General features: G+C 33.9%; 1 protein-coding gene across 1 annotated transcript in view; it reads right to left on the reverse strand.

Moving 5' to 3' along the window:
- Positions 1 to 16,716, reverse strand: part of LOC115884347 (homeobox protein HMX3) — a 54,808-nt gene that overhangs the window by 16,094 nt on the left and 21,998 nt on the right. The window contains exon 2 of the mRNA XM_030902905.1: positions 5,903 to 6,051. Coding sequence (XP_030758765.1) covers positions 5,903 to 6,051 — 149 coding nt within the window. The remainder of the gene's footprint in view (positions 1 to 5,902; positions 6,052 to 16,716) is intronic.

Here is a 16,716-nt window from a genome sequence, read left to right on the forward strand (position 1 = left end):
ATGCTTGGGAAGAGTTCTGCTGGTTTTAGCCTTACGGTAAATATTCATACCGTTCAGACTTTTCCACAGAACTCTTCTATCAGTCGACTTACAAATATACTCCAGGTACGACCTTTTCTCATTTCGAACGGCTTGGGTGAAAATATTTCTCATGTTTTTATAAGCGGCCCAGTCACATTCCTTTCTTGTTTTTTTGTACTTAGACATCAGTTTATTACGTTCTTTCTTCATAATCCTTAAGACATCAGTAAACCATGGAGCCTTTTGCTTGGTAATCCGTACAGTGCACAGCGGCGCATGGCGGTCAAACAATTGTCTTACTTTATCAGTAAGCAGCATTACTTTATTTTCCACATTCGGTTCCTCAAGAACATCATACCAGTGAGTGTTTATAAGATCCGCGTGGAACATTTCACTATCAAAATATTTAAAGTTTCTGTATTTAATAATTTTAGGCGCTTCTCGAGGAGCAATACAATTCAAAGTGCAGAAAGTGAGCTGATGATCGGTCTCTTCATGCATATCATGATGTAATACCTTTCCAACAATTAATCTGTCATTAGATGTAATAATGTAATCAATAAGACTATTCTGATTATTTACAATTTGTGTGGGTTCTGCGGTTAATTGTTTAAGTGAGAAAGATGTGAGAAAATCGTTAATCGAAATTGTAGCATTATTATAGTTTAAAAGATTCACATTCATATCGCCCAAAATAAAAATTTCATCGGACATAGGAATAATTGTTGCCAATGCAGTCTCAATATGCTGCAATGCGTCAACTAAATTACTTTTAGGTGGCCTGTAAAATACACCTAAACCTATCTCAATATTATTAACTTTTATTACTAACCACAACTGTTCAATGCTTTCTGAATTCTCAATATCTATTTTTCTGCTCACTATATTATTCTTAATATAAATACCAACTCCACCCCCTCGAGTTTCTCGATCATTTCTAAAAAAATTGTATCCGTCTATTTCTATGCTATTACCAGAAATTCGCTCTGAAAGCCAGGTCTCCGTAACTCCCAATATGTCCAACTCCAACCTATGAACAGAATCACTCACGCTGTCCAGACTAGGCAACAGTGAGCGAATATATATATATATATATATATATATATATATATATATATATATATATATATATATATATATATATATATATATATAGTTAGGAATGGATCGCTTAGTGATCCATGATGTAACACTTTTGACTTGTTGTTGTTATGGAGGCTTTTACACACTGTAAGAAATTTGTTGGGTACTCCAAACTTTTTCATAATTGCCCAAAGCGCATCCCTGTTCACAAGTTCTGAAAGGATTTTTTCTATATATGGGTATGATACAGGCGGTTTGACATAATTTTTGCAAGAATTTTTCCTCCGATAGTCAATGGTGAAATTCCCCGGTAATTTCCGCAGTCTGATGCACTTCCTTTTTTTTTTAAATATATTCACTATATTCGCGTTGCGGAAGTCCTGAGGTACCTCTCCGCTTTCCCATATGACCCCTCTATTCTTCACAATATTTTCCAAACAACCACAAAAAAGCCACGAAAAGCAAGCAGAAGCGAAAGAAAAAGCCGAATAACAATAATGCGATCGGCGACGGCTTAAACAGTGAGGAGGAAAGCGGCTTAGAAACCGCGCGCATTTTTATTGTTTCGTTGCGATTTTCATTTTCAAAGTGAACGCATTTGTGGGGCTTGGGGCTCGATTAGGTGGGGGCGAGAGCCCCCCGTTCGCACTTGCGGGGCTTCGGAAACCGTGCGGGGACGCTTAAACGGCGCCGCGACGCGCGGTGGGTGCCAGAACTAAGCGCTAAGTCCCCGGGAAAATCACGGAAGGAAGCCGGCCAAGTAGGAGTTAAATTGTATTTTGCCGGATCAATCTAAACGAAGTCGATTATTGCAATTATTTTTACCCGTTTTTCCGATAATAGAAAATTATACCAGGTTAAGACATTGGCAGAGACTTGCGTGATCATAGATATAGATATGGTATAACAGATAGATATAATATAGTCCGTCTAGAAAGTACCCGGAATTTTATATTTTTTCTAATTTTAATGTATTTTTTTCTGTAAAACTCTAAGACAACAGTATTCCATCACGTAGGCTGTGCCGATAGTAGGCTATGACCAAAATCGCATGGCAACACCATCTGTCAAATATTGTTGATTGTAAACCGGCTTAAGGTTTGAGAAATAATGTCGCAAGTAAAAAAAAAAGAGAAATGGTGGAATATTTCTATAGAAAAGGTGTTCGAAAAGTTAAAGAATTAGTGCAATTCACTGAACTCGGAAAAAGTGCAGTATATGAGACAATAAAGAGGATAAAAAATGGCACAGATATGAAGCATGGACCAGTTTCAGGAAAACCGCATAAGATTCGCGAAAACAATTTAAACGCTTTAGTGGCATTAGGACGACAGAATCCGCGCCTAGGGTTTCGCAAATTGGCTAACAGATTTGGAAGTCAGCGAAAATTAAAAGTGTGTCCAGAAACCGTCCGCATGTCACTGAAAAGACAAGGCTACATATCCTCGTAACAAACCCTCGAAATTATGCCGTATTTTTTCAGAAAAGAATGCTCAAAAGTTCAGCCACTTATGTAAAACAACCAACTGGGATACTAGCTCTTATGATGTCGACACCGAATTTTCTATTTTCGTAAAAACATTAACCAGTCTAGCGTTCAAATCCTTTCCTCTTAGGCCTATAAAAAATAAGCACAATAAACCTTGGACCACTAGAGGTCTACGCATATCTTCTAAAAACATGCGTTCATTATCTCACTTAAAAAAACAGTCTCTTCTTCCACAATTACGTAAAACTATACAGAAAAATTTATCATAAGGCTATAAGAGCCGCTAAGGACCTTTATTATAATAGGAGAATAGTCAATTCTGGTAATGTTGCTAAAGAAACATGGTCTATTGTGAATGAGTTGAGAAACAAAGTTTCTTCGTCTAGCAATATCTCTACCTCACCTGAGAACCTTAACGATTACTTTGTAAATGTAGCGAAAAACTTAACTAATACCATATGTCCTCCTCATGATCCACTTTCTTAAATCTCTAATGATATTGTAAACTTACACAGTTTCTTTTTTTCGCCCGTAGTTTTAGAAGAGCTTCGCAGTACAATTAATACCATCAAAAATAAATCCTCTTCTGGGACCGACGGGCTAACTTTAAAAATGTTTTCGAATCTGCCAGAAAGCACTCTGAATCACCTAACAACTTTAATAAACATGTCGTTCCAAAATGGTATTTTTCCAAAATGTCTTAAGACGGCAATAATCATTCCTCTGCATAAAGGAGGAGATAAAGATGAAGCTTCTAACTATCGCCCAATTGCACTCCTTCCAACGCTATCTAAGATCATAGAAAGGTTGATTAAAAGAAGGCTGGTATCTTTTCTGCTTAAGTACAAAATACTTACTGAATATCAATTTGGATTTCTAAGCAACAAGTCCACAAATGACGCTATGTTTTCCCTCCTTAATAAAGTTTACTCCAGCCTAAACAACCATCACTCTACAGCAAAAATTTTCTGTAATTTTTCTAAGGCGTTCGATTGTGTAAATCATAAGATCTTAATTAATAAACTGCAGCACTATGGGTTCAGGGGATCATCTCTCGAATGGTTTAAGTCGTATCTGAGCAACAGAAGTCAACTTGTGAGGGTGGATACCACGTGTCTTCTAGCAAGCCAATAGAATGTGAAGTACCACAAGGCTCAGTACTAGGCCCTATTTTGTTTCTTCTTTTTATTAACGACATTGCTAACTTAAATATCAGTGGCAAAATATGTCTTTTTGCGGACGACACTAGCTTCACTTGGAGCAACAAGGACATCACGGCACTTCATAGGATTATATCAAATAACTTAATCACCATTAAATCTTGGTGCGATTCGAACCTCCTGAGTCTCAACATTTCTAAAACTAAAGCTTTGTCGTATAAAAACTCGTTGCAGCCTTTTGTACTTAACAACACCACCATTGACGTCGTCAAGTCTGTAAAATTCTTAGGGCTTGTTGTGGACAATTCTCTGAAATGGGACATACATATCGAAGCTTTGCCGAAAAGATTGAGCTCTGCCTGTTTTGCATTAAGGTCTGTTTCTAAGGAGCTTAACTTGTCAGTGGCTAGAACTGTTTATTATGCACTTTTTGAGTCGCACCTCAGGTATGCCCTTCCATTCTGGGGTACGTGTTGTGCGACTCAATTTGACCGCATTTTCAGGCTCCAGAAGAGAGCTGTTCGATATTCACTGGGACTAAACAGCAGAACTCATTGCCGGGACTTTTTAAAAAATTAAAAATATTGACTCTTCCTTCCTTATTTATATTTGAATCCGTTTGCCTAATACGTAAACATGTATCAGCTTCTCAAGAAAGGCCATCTCACACTTATCCACTCAGGAACGCGGAGCAAGATCTTTATCTACCTACCCCACGCTCAGAGTTAGTTAAAAGTTCAATATTATACAACTCGATAAAAATGCACAATCACCTGCCATTTGAAATCAAATCCATTACATCATTTTTTTCATTTCGCAAAGCATTGAACTCTTATTTACTAGACAAGGCTTTCTACGCCGTAAATGAATTATATTTTGAAAATCAAATTTGATCTTGTAAACACTGGTCTAATGCTTGCTATTGCTATATTTACTAATGACATCGAAATGAATTTATTTAGAGGTCATTGATATTTTACTATAAACTAGCTAAATATTTTTGAATATTATTTTTATTTTTTGTTCTTTGACATTATAAACATTTATAAATTTTTATTTTAACAATAAGACTGACAATATTATTTGTATAATGTTTTGTATTATCTTTTGTTTGTTTGTTTGTGTATCTTGTTTTTTTACTTTGTTTGTTAGTTTACCTTTGTCTACAAATTGAAAATGTTTTTGACAATAAAGGCATTTATTTATTTATTATTTATTTATTTATTTATCAGTATACTACATAAGCGAAAAAAACCCTGCAATAACACCTCTGCAGCGAAGAATGGATTTTTGTCAACGTTTTCAAGAAGATGATTTTAATGTTTTTATTTTTGACGAAAGTTGTTTCCAGCTTGGTGGAAACCACCTAAAAATCCTATCTAAAGAACATGTTACCGTTCAAGTTTCAAAATTTCTCACTAAAATAATGGTCGGTCATAAAGTTATTGGGGCACATATTTCAATACTTCCTTCAATTTTAAGCAATAATCGTAATACACAATGTACATAAATTGAAGAATTGAAATGTTAAACGAAAATTTTGTAATTTCCAGACTTGATATAATCTCATTTCATACATCTCTAAATGCCAACTTGAGAACTAATGTCAAATATTATTAAGTATCTCAGTTTCGGCAGAATGGCATAGTTAAATGAAACTGAACATATCGAAATTAATTAGATCAAATTGTTTAAGTGATATTTTCAAAAGTCAATAACTCGGAAACGGTTGATTTGAGGTACATTGTGGTATTTCGATTTTTGATTAGAATTGAAGGAAGAACCGAAATATGCAATAATATATAGGGGGTTCCATTTAAATAAATGAAACTTTTATGTGCCACGACTTTATGACTGACCCTGTATATTTAAATTTATTACTCGCTAATAGATATTTAAAAATCCTATAACTTTTGTATTTAACTTTTTGCGGTATCTATATTTTACTTAATAATGGACCGTTTTCATACTTTACAGCGACCCGTATAATAAAATTTAAAAAATATGAATAAACAATATATTTAATTTTGAATAATTGCTAATCAACATTATTAACTTCAAAAGAGAAAACTTCGGCAACTTCAAAAGAGAAAAGTGGTTTTGTGTTAATTTAGATATTGGTATAAAGCTATGAAATATTTATTTTTACCTGTTGGGCTAAGTTTATCCGTGGTTACTTGGGAAGGCAAACGGCCCCAGTACCATGGTAACGTCCTTGGGTCTGCGGTGGTACCACAGAGGGCAGCGTATCGGTTGCTGGCGGCAGCCAAAGCACCAAAGTGTGACATGATACCCAACCTGCAATATAAGTAATAGTATTTTTAATTTGTATAAGTTTCTTTCTAACAAGAAACATTATTAGGTGAATAGTTTTTGGTCCCAAATGATGATATAGAAAATAGATACCAAAAGAAAATATGTTTCATGTATAAGTTTCAATAATGGGACTTATACAGGGTGAGTCTTAAATAAGTATCTCGATAAAAGAAACATATTTTCTATACCGTTTTTTAAATAAGTTCAAAATAACCCAGTTATTCAAGTTTGAAAATTGAAAGAAAATTTATTTATTCTTGAAAAATTTTGAGAGCCACCGAATTTTTCCTGTATTCCCATCCCGTTTAGGTTTGGTTGGATACCGTGGAACAATTTGCGGTGAACAGGCAGTTCTAAAAAGTTTTTTTAAAATATAAACTCACCGGCATAAAAAACGGCCATTAAAAACTAGTCCCAATTTCAAAGTTGGATTTCTCGCGAACCACTCATTAGATTTTGATGATTTTTTTTAAATTGTAAATTAATTCCTTCTTAACGGATGCTACGACAGAAATTTTTATTCCGAATTTATTTTGAGCATATACAGGGCACAACAACAAGACGAAGTTTTTTGCCCGTACTTTGTAACACTCTGTAGGGTGCAGCAGCTCTAGTAGCTATTGCTAAATCAAATCACATTGTAGCCTCATCTCGTGAGCATTTTGTTAATCACGACATTATCTCTGTTTGTATTGGAGATACGCTGCTTTAAAACGAACGTCTCGGAAAAATGCTTCACAGGCAGAAAGTTTTATGTGTAAATAATCAAGGCAACATAGGCAAAAACGGATTTATGAGTATTTGCAATATGACAACAATGATTGTCAAATTAAAAAATGCCATTGTCTGTGACGGATGTTGCTCGTATTGTGGCTTTAATTGAGGATGGCCGAAGTCAACATTATCTCTCCGATATCCTGGGTATACTTCGAACAACAGTCCAGGATGTCTGGAATCGGTATATTAAAACGGGAAATTTCACCAGGCGAGTAGATTCCGGAAGGAAACGGAAGACAAATGCAATTGACGACCGCTTTATTGTCCTCAATACTTTACGAAGTCGTAGAATTACAGCGTTTCAGAATCAACATCTGCTACAAGCCGTGCGTAGAGCTCAAGTCAGTGAGAGAACAACTGTCGAAGAAAACCAGCTTTTCTGCAAGGTGGCCTGCCACAGGACCCCAGCTACTTCCAAGACATCGTGGAGCACGTCTTCAGTTTGCGCGTTTACATGTGAATTGGGATATTGAGCAATGGACTAAAGCTTTTTTCGAGGCGTTTGTTTTGAAGCAGCGTATCTCCAATATAAACAGCGATAGTGTCGTGATTAAAAAAACAAAATGCTCACAAAAGATGAGGCTACAACATGATCTGATTTAGCAATAGCTACTACAGCTGCTGCACCCTACAGGGTGTTACAAAGTTCGGGCAAAAAACTTCGTTTTATTGTTGTGCCCGGTAGATGCTCAAAATAAATTCTGTTAAAAATTTCTGACGTAGCATCCGTTATGAAGGAATTAATTTAAAATTTAAAGAAAAAATCATCAACATCTAATGAGTGGTTCGCGAGAACTCCAACTTTGAAATTGGGACTAGTTTTTAGTGGCCGGTTTTTTTGCCGGTGAGTGTACATAAAATTTTAAAAGAAAATGCACGATTTTCAACATAAACCATGAAAAAAACCAATAGACGTGTTCTTGGGGTCGAAATATACCAGCCCTGAAAATATTTCAGAGCTGCAACAAGTTTAAAAAGTTTAAACTTTTTTTAAAAGACTTAAGTCATAAGTAATTTCTAAAATCAAAATGATTAAGGTCTTAAGTCAAATTCATTTTTGTACAGACTTGAATCAATATAACGTTATTTAAGTCGTTTTTATGGCTTAAGTCTATATTTTTAACTTAAATCATGATGATCTGCAAGTTAAGTCAGTAAAATGACCGAAATCAATATATTTACCTTAAAGTCAAGGCAACCAGAATTCAATTTAGGTAGGTAACTTTTTTTAAATGTTAATATTAATTTTCTTGTATTACCAATTAGGCGGTTTTCTTAGTAAGTATTATATTATTAATTTATTGTTGTTTATGAAATAAAACTACATAAAATAAAACGTTTAAATAAATAAAATAAATAAATGCCTTTATTGTCAAAAAATTTTACAATTTGTAGACAAAGGTAAAGTAAACAAAGAGAGTAAACAAACAAGGTACACAAACAAACAAACAAAAGATAATACAAAACATTATACAAATAATATTGTCAGTCTTATTGTTTAAAATAAACATTTATAAATGTTTACAATGTCAAAGAACAAAAAAAAACAATATTCATAAATATTTAGTTAGTTTATAGTAAATATCAGTGACCTCTAAATAAATTTATTTCGGTGTCATTGGTAAATATAGCAATAGCAAACATTAGACCAGTGTTTACAAGATCAAATTCGATTATCAAAATGTAATTCATTTACGGCGTAGAAAGCCTTGTCTAGTAAATAAGAGTTCAATGCTTTGCGAAATGAAGAAAATGATGTTATGGATTTGATTTCAAATGGCAGGTGATTGTGCATTTTTTTCGAGTTGTATAATATTGAACTTTTAACTAACTCTGAGCGTGGGGTAGGTAGACAAAGATCTTGCTGCTCCGCGTTCCTGAGTGGATAAGTGTGAGATGGCTTTTCTTGAGAAGCTGATACATGCTTACGTATTAGGCAAACGGATTCACAAATATAAATAAGGAAGGAAGGGTTAATATTTTTAATTTTTTAAAAAAATTACCTGAGGTGCGACTCAAAAAGTGCACAATAAACAGTTCCAGCAACTGACAAGTTAAGCTCCTTAGAAACAGATCTTAATGCAAAACAGGCAGAGCTCAATTTTTTCGATAAAGCTTCGATATGTATGTCCCATTTCAGAGAATTGTCTAAAACAAGCCCTAAGAATTTTACAGATTTTACAGCGTTAATGGTGGTGTTGTTAAGTATACAAAAGGCAAAGTTTAATTTTCAGAACAACTACACACACAAAAATATTTTTTTTTTATTAAATTCAACCGATTTTCTAGTACTTTATATATATCCGTTACAGTTTAGATGTCATCGAATACATGTCTTTTTAAAAGTGGTAATGTGTTTTGATTACTATATAATATATTGATGACATAAGCTAAGGGCTGGAGGATTTTAAGGTACTCTTCAATATATTCGAGAAAATTTTCTTTCGTTCCTCTTTTGGGCTACATAACGGAGTCGGAGATTCACTTGAAAGACAACAGACTCCCTACGCATGCGTAACACGTCAAATAATTAAAACCGGTTCCGAGAAACTAACATTTTATAAAGACAGTTGTAAATAGAGATTGAAGAAGTTGAAGAAATAAAGAAAATTCAACTTGATTTCCATCTCAAGTCGAATTTTCTAAATACAATAAAATTTAAAAAAATACTACTTTCTGAAAAAATCTAAATCAGCATAAATAATTTTTGATTGTAATAATTCTAATTATACCGTCTGATCGAAAAAAATTGCGCCCAGTTAGCTTAAAAATGACGATCGATAATATTTCCTATATAAGTTTACTTATAAATAACAGCAATCTTCACATCCACATCACCCCTGACGTTTTTTTTATTGTAGGGTATTTACATCTTCAGTAATTTTATTTGTACCATACCATCGAAAAAAAAATGCGTAAAAGGTGACTTGGTTGAACTGCCATTATAATAGTTCCTGTTATCTTTAAGTTGTTTTGTTTAGGTGTATAGGTAAAATTATTTATAAACTGTTATTTTTTAGAAATTTAATATTTAATACTGTATTGTCAAATAATAGATTTTCAATTATTAAATGATCAGCCAGTAATAATTCTTTTTTCAAAATAATTTTTATTCTAAAGATAAAAGATCGATTATAGACCAATTTGATGAAGACAATTTATTTATATTTCTCTCAAATTTTTATAGTAGACACAGAGCGCATGAGACAGCTACTGTTTCTTGTTCTTTCTGCTGCTTTGTGCCGTTTAGGGAATACCGTAAGCTGTTGGTCAGCGAAATTCTACGCTGAATGTCAGCGGCTGTGTTCCCTGAACGCGCCCATTGTTTATTATTCCGCTGCTTGGCTCAGCTAGCCTAACACTTTAAAAAGAAATGCTGCTTTTAAAAATTTATCATAAAAATATATAAAAAACGGAAAAAAAAATTAATAAAAACTTTTTATAAAAAGTCTTTAAATCTTTTTCTATTTCGGAATAAAGATTTAAATCACAAATCATTTTGAAAAAGACTTAAATTTTAAGTCTTAAGTCAGCTTTTTTTAAAGTAAGCTTTTTTTTTTCTTTCTTAAACAGCGTTTCGAAACGTGACTGAAAATCAAATTACTTAAGTCATTAAAATGATTTAAATCAATAAAAGACTTAAGCTTTCTGTGAGCTTGCAGCTCTGAAATATTTGCATTTAAAGCTGTTTTGTTTAGTCAGCAAGAAAGTTAACTCAGCAAATCTTGTAGTCGACACTGTGATGAAGTAGAATTTTTAGATATAATTAGACAATGTAGCAAGTATAACCATCCAGAATTCATAGGTTATTACAATCGCTAACCCTCGAAATGAGACGGCAACAGAAGAAAAAAAAAATTATTTTCAAAAGTTTTGTCATATAAAAGTACTATACAACTTTGGTACTTAATAACACCTCTATTGACGTCGTGGACTCTGTGAATTTCTTAGAACTTGTTGTAGACAACTCGTTAAAATGGGACTTTCACATCGAAGCTCTATCAAAAAAACTAAGCGCTGCCTGTTTTGCGCTAAGATCAGTTTCTAAGGAACTTAACTTATCAACCTCTAGAATCGCCTATTATGCCCTTTTTGAGTCACATCTTTGTTATGCCCTTTCATTCTGGGGTACCTACTTGCTGCACAACAAAATTTGATCGTATTTTTTGGCTTCAACAGTTCGATATTTATTGGGACTGAACAGTAGAACTCACTGCCAGAATTTCTTTAAAAATGTCAAAATACTGACTCTTCCTTCTTTATTCATTTTTGAATCCGTTTGCTTAATCCGCAAGCACATATCTGCTATTCCCGAAAGGCCATCTCATAACTATCCACTTAGGAATGCGGAGCACCATCTTTATCTGCCAACCCCGAGCTCAAAACTAGTTAAAGGTTCAATATAAAGGAAATGAGAATTTACACAGTTTCTTCTTCACGCCCTAGCATTAGATGAGCTCCGTAGTACAATCAATAGTATTAAAAATAAATTCTCATCTGGGACTGATGGGCTTACTCTCAAAATTCCGGAATGCACGTTAATCTATCTTACTATTTTAATTAACGAGTCATTTCAAAAAGGAGAAAAACTCCTTTTGAAATGCCTTTTTAAAACTGCCTTAAGACAGCAATAATTATTCCTCTGCATAAAGGAGGAGATAATGATCAAGCTTCGAACTATCGCCCAATTGCTCTCCTGCCCACATTATCTAAGATCATTGAAAGATTGGCTAAAAAAAGGTTTCTATCTTTTCTCCTTAAATATAAAGTACTTTCTACCCATCAATTTGGATTTCTAAGTAACAGTTGCACAAATGATGCTATGTTCGACCTTTTTAATAATGTATACTCTAACCTGAATAACCATCACTCTACAGCTACAATTTTCTGTGATTTCTCTAAGGCTTTCGACTGTGTAAATCATAAGATCTTAATTAACAAATTGCAATACTATGGATTCAGGGAAGTGCCGCTTGAATGGCTTAAGTCGTATCTTGGCAACAGAAGGCAGCTTGTGAGGATTGATACGTCTATGTCTTCTTGTAAGCCTATAGAATGTCATACAGGTGTCCCTCAGGGTTTAGAACTTGGCCCTATTTTGTTTCTGGTGTTTATCAATGACATTGCAAATCTAGACAAAGCGGTAAAATCTGCCTCTTTGCGGAGGATACTAGTTTCACTTGGAGCGGCCCAGATGTTACGGCACTATATAGTACTATATCCAGTGACTTACGCACCATTAAATCTTGGTGCGATTCTAATTTCCTATGCCTCAACCTTTCAAAAACTAAAGTTTTGTCATATAAAAGTACTATACAATCTTTTGTACTTAATAACACCACTATTGACGACATGGACTCTGTGAAATTCTTAGGACTTGTAGACAACTCGTTAAAATGGGACTTTCACATCGAAGCTCTATCAAAGAAACTAAGCGCTGCCTGTTTTGCGCTAAGATCAGTTTCTAAGGAACTTAACTTATCAACCTCTAGAATAGCCTATTATGCCCTTTTTGAGTCACATCTTCGTTATGCCCATTTTGGGGTACTTGCTGCGCAACAAAATTTGATCGTATTTTTAGACTTCAAAAGAGAGCAGTTCGATATTTATTGGGACTGAAGAGTAGAACTCACTGCCAGAATTTCTTTAAAAATTTCAAAATACTGACTCTTCCTTCTTTATTCATTTTTGAATCCGTTTGCTTAATCCGCAAGCACATATCTGCTATTCCCGAAAGCAGGGGCGGATACAGGAATTTATTTTAGGGGGGGCCCAAAATAAAAAGTAATGTAGAATATGCTTTTTAGGGCGCCATTTTTAACAAAAAAGCTTAATATTTAACACAATTTACAGATTTTAGGGGGGAGCCGAGCCACATGGGCCCCTCTGTATCCGCCACTGCCCGAAAGGCCATCTCATAACTAAATATCAACATCTATCCACTTAGGAATGCCGGAGCACGATCTTTATCTGCCATTCCCGAGCTCCAGAACTAGTTAAAAGTTCAATCACTGTAAAATACCAAAAAATGTACAATCGTCTGCCTTTGAATATGAAGTCGCTTTAATTCTTTCCCGCATTTCCCAAAGCTCTGAAATCATATTTACTGGATAGAGCCCTATATGCGGTAAATGACATTTTTGTTGATGTTTAATCATGAACAATTTTGAATTTTAAAATTTTGATCATCTCACACACTGGTCAAAGGTCAAGTATTTAATATTTTGTAACTCTTAAAATTATATCTATTTACAATCTTCCTATTGTAAAATTTTATTGATACGCCTTTTTTTGTGTTCTGCAATTGTCCATGTATGTTCTATTTGTAATTTTAATGACTTAAATATTTTTGAATTGTATGATTTGTATCTTTGTTTGTTTTGTAAATGCTTTGTCGATGAAGCTATTTCGTCTTTTTGCACAATAAAGCATTATTTGTTGTTGTTATTTATTTAAAACATTGCCTATATTTCATCATTCAGCAGGTTGTTGCACCAAAACCATTAAAAATAGTGGAAAATAGAGAAAACCCCAAGATAAAACGATATATTAGCCGCATTATTTTCGCTCCTTATCCTAAAGCGTCTTAATCTAAAATTTACGCCGTGGAGAAGCAGATTTCCCTCTCCCGGAAGCGATTTTTGCAACAGGGCTGCCGCTCCTCCAACGATAGGGCACTTAAAGCAAGTAGGGGGCAGGGGGGGAGGTTCCTCCCTATAAGCCTCTTAAGGGATCGGGCGGAAGTCTGAACTCGCTTCCGTTCGAGGAGTTCTTCTCTCTTGGCGAAAGTCGATGCAAATTTAATGCGACCTACGATGCGCTGCGTAAAAATATCGATTGGCCGTTGTTCGATAGGCGAGGATAAGGGCCCGTTTACGTCGCAAACCTAGTTTAAATGGTATAAATTTGAAGAACATTTTTGTTAAATTGATATTTTCTACAATCTGTTTAAAGATCGGTTAGAAAAATAATCTTTGAAAGTTTTAGACAATGGCAAATTATAAAATAAAATATATTTTTGGGCTGCCATTTTCTTTAATTTTGGAATTAATTCTAGAACGGTAATGATAGACAGTAGTTGGAGTTGCAGAAACGGTGGGTCCATCTCTGTATACCCTATTGGAAGTCTTGGATCGGTGTTTACATATTTAGGAGTAATGGTTATGGCGATGTATGTGAAGTTTTTAGAACCTGTAGCTACCAGAAGTTGTCTTTGTAGTTCTGGATGAGAAACATTGGGATTTCTACCAGGGGGGTGACAGTAAACCGGAAAATTGGAAACAGTTGTGGCGCGGTTCTACCCAGGCAGAAAGCATTGACTTCTAGACTGTCCTAGACAAAAATCTGAATATTTCTATATGATTTCTGTCAATTTCTGCTACGGAACATTTTTATGCACGTCGGCGTCCTGTTCTTTTGTCTTTTGTCTGTGTGTCAGCGTCAGCTCCCGAGGCCTCTCTGGCAAGGTCGGGCGCCATTTTAATTTTTGCCGTTTAGATTTGATTGGAAGTTTGTTTCTAGGTCTGTTCGTTTTCCTGTTATTATCGATTCTGAATCGTCCTAGAACTCTCCAGCTCATGCGCAAATGAAATAATGTCTTCATATTTCCTTCTGCGCATACGCATCACAATTCTAGGACGGTTCAGAATCGGTAATAACAGGAAAACGAAAAAAGCTTCTGATATTTCGGCTGAACTTTATAAGTACAAAGATGTTTTTTGATATAAAGTTTCTTGTACACTTTGATAAAGTATATATGATATTAATTACATGAAGAAAATGATGAAATCGACGTTTCTCCGTGTAGTAGGTATGGGCCATATTATATGTAAAAATAGGTAATATATTGTCTTTAATAGGTAATACAACTGTTTTTATATTTTTTTAGCTTTAAACCCAAGGATCTTGGGATATTCTTTGCCAAGGATTTTTCCGTATCTCTACTTTAAAGACTGATCGGTGATTTTGAGCAATTGAAAGCAAGTTATACAAGGTAAATTATGATTATTGAACTATTATTAGCCTACATTAATTTTCTACAAGATGAACAAAAATGCGTAATTACATATCACATAGGTACCTATTATGTATTTTCATAGCAATAATGCTATAAATCTATGTATGTAGATTATTAACATTGAAAATGTTTCTGTTATCCTATTATAAGGGAGCCCAAATCGAATTCAAATGCTACATTTGCCACACCATGACGTCATATATACAAGGGCATAGGAAATCTCGGCGCAGCGGCGGCAGTCGGCCAGCGCGCGCAAAAACCATTACATCGCTAATTGTTTATTGATATATCTTTATTAGTTTAAAAAGCAAAAATATGGGGTTTGCTTTGATACCTTTGGCCAATCAAGACACAAGCGAAACTTTTTAAATTGTTTCTTTTTTCATTTAAGCCTTCGTTTTTTTCGTTAAATGAAAGTTATATTAAAAAATCGATTTTAAACCAAATTTTCGCATGGTTGAAATTATTATTCATGTTTAAAAGTTTTTTTGGTCATAAGCGCTAATGGAAATGTTTTTTTGTAAATAATTATAAAAATTACTCCCTACGAAGACTTTATTGTGTACTGGATCAAAAAATAAGTATTTGTTTTCTCTATACGGTGGTATTAATATATCGATTTTTGATGATAGTGCCTTTTTACCCGGTCTAATTTTGTACTATTTTCGGAATAAGGGTCCCCATATCATGTACTGTACTTCCATCCCTGAAAATTCAGCTTGTGACACCGAAGTGAGAGGTAACGTCAAAATAAGCTTTAATCTACCTACATCATAGGTAGGTGTAGGTACTCTAGGTATATTCGGTATATTCTACCTAGACAGTAGCTAAACTAGCTGACAGTAGTAATTAATTTGTTATCAGATAAGTAGTTGTCATTATATAAGTTTAGTCATCTTATACCTCCTATAACGGTAGGTTTTGCATTTTTCCTGATTGGTTTGTTAAACAAAAATATACTGGGCATATAAATGTCTGTTACAGGTTAATTCGATAAAGAAATATGTTACACACATATTATTTTAATAATAATAGTATAATAGTAATGGCTATATTATGTTATAACACATACATATGTATTGAATGTACTTGTTTTAACCAATGCATTGTTTTGTTTTTTTAATCTCACAAATAAGAAATGTTTTATAGTTTTTATTATAAAAAACAGTGATTATACAATTTATTTACACCCCCTTACACTGTTTTCTGTAGGGGTGTAACCAAGAATATATTCGTAACCTCTTACGATATAAGAGCCCCACAAAGTGTTTTATTACTTAATGCTTAAAAATTTAATAATATATTTGTACATAAAATAAAATAGACTAGAAAGTCAATTAATTAATATTGACGTAATTACTAAATAAGTACAAGATTTTTTTTTTCTAATTATTTTAGTGTATTTTGAGTCACCTAATTATAAAGGAGAGATATCCAACCATTGCATTATTTTACTCATAAATAAATGTTTTCTGGTTTTTATTATAAAACAACGATTAATTTATTATACACCTTAACCCCAAACACTCCAAGGAGGATGTTTCGTGACCCACTTATTTAAAGTGGACAAAGCTTTATTAGTCAATGTTTAATTACCCAGCGTCTTTAATAAAAAGAAATATAATGTAATTTTTTTCATAGAAATGATCTGACATAAAAAAGCAAATTTTATCAAAAACTTTTTGATTATCTACAAGGAAAAACCGCTGACAAATGTCTGTATGCTAATGCCAAAGTAATACCAAAATACAAATTAAATACCAAAATTTCTCATATAATGCCCCACTAATGCCAAGCTGATTCAATATAATACCACTAATACCACGAATAATATGTAACACATTTGTTTCACA

Source organism: Sitophilus oryzae, unplaced genomic scaffold (assembly GCF_002938485.1).
Source record: "Sitophilus oryzae breed Bouriz unplaced genomic scaffold, Soryzae_2.0 scaffold_227_pilon_pilon, whole genome shotgun sequence".
In the NCBI taxonomy this organism is placed as follows: Eukaryota; Metazoa; Arthropoda; class Insecta; order Coleoptera; family Curculionidae; genus Sitophilus; species Sitophilus oryzae.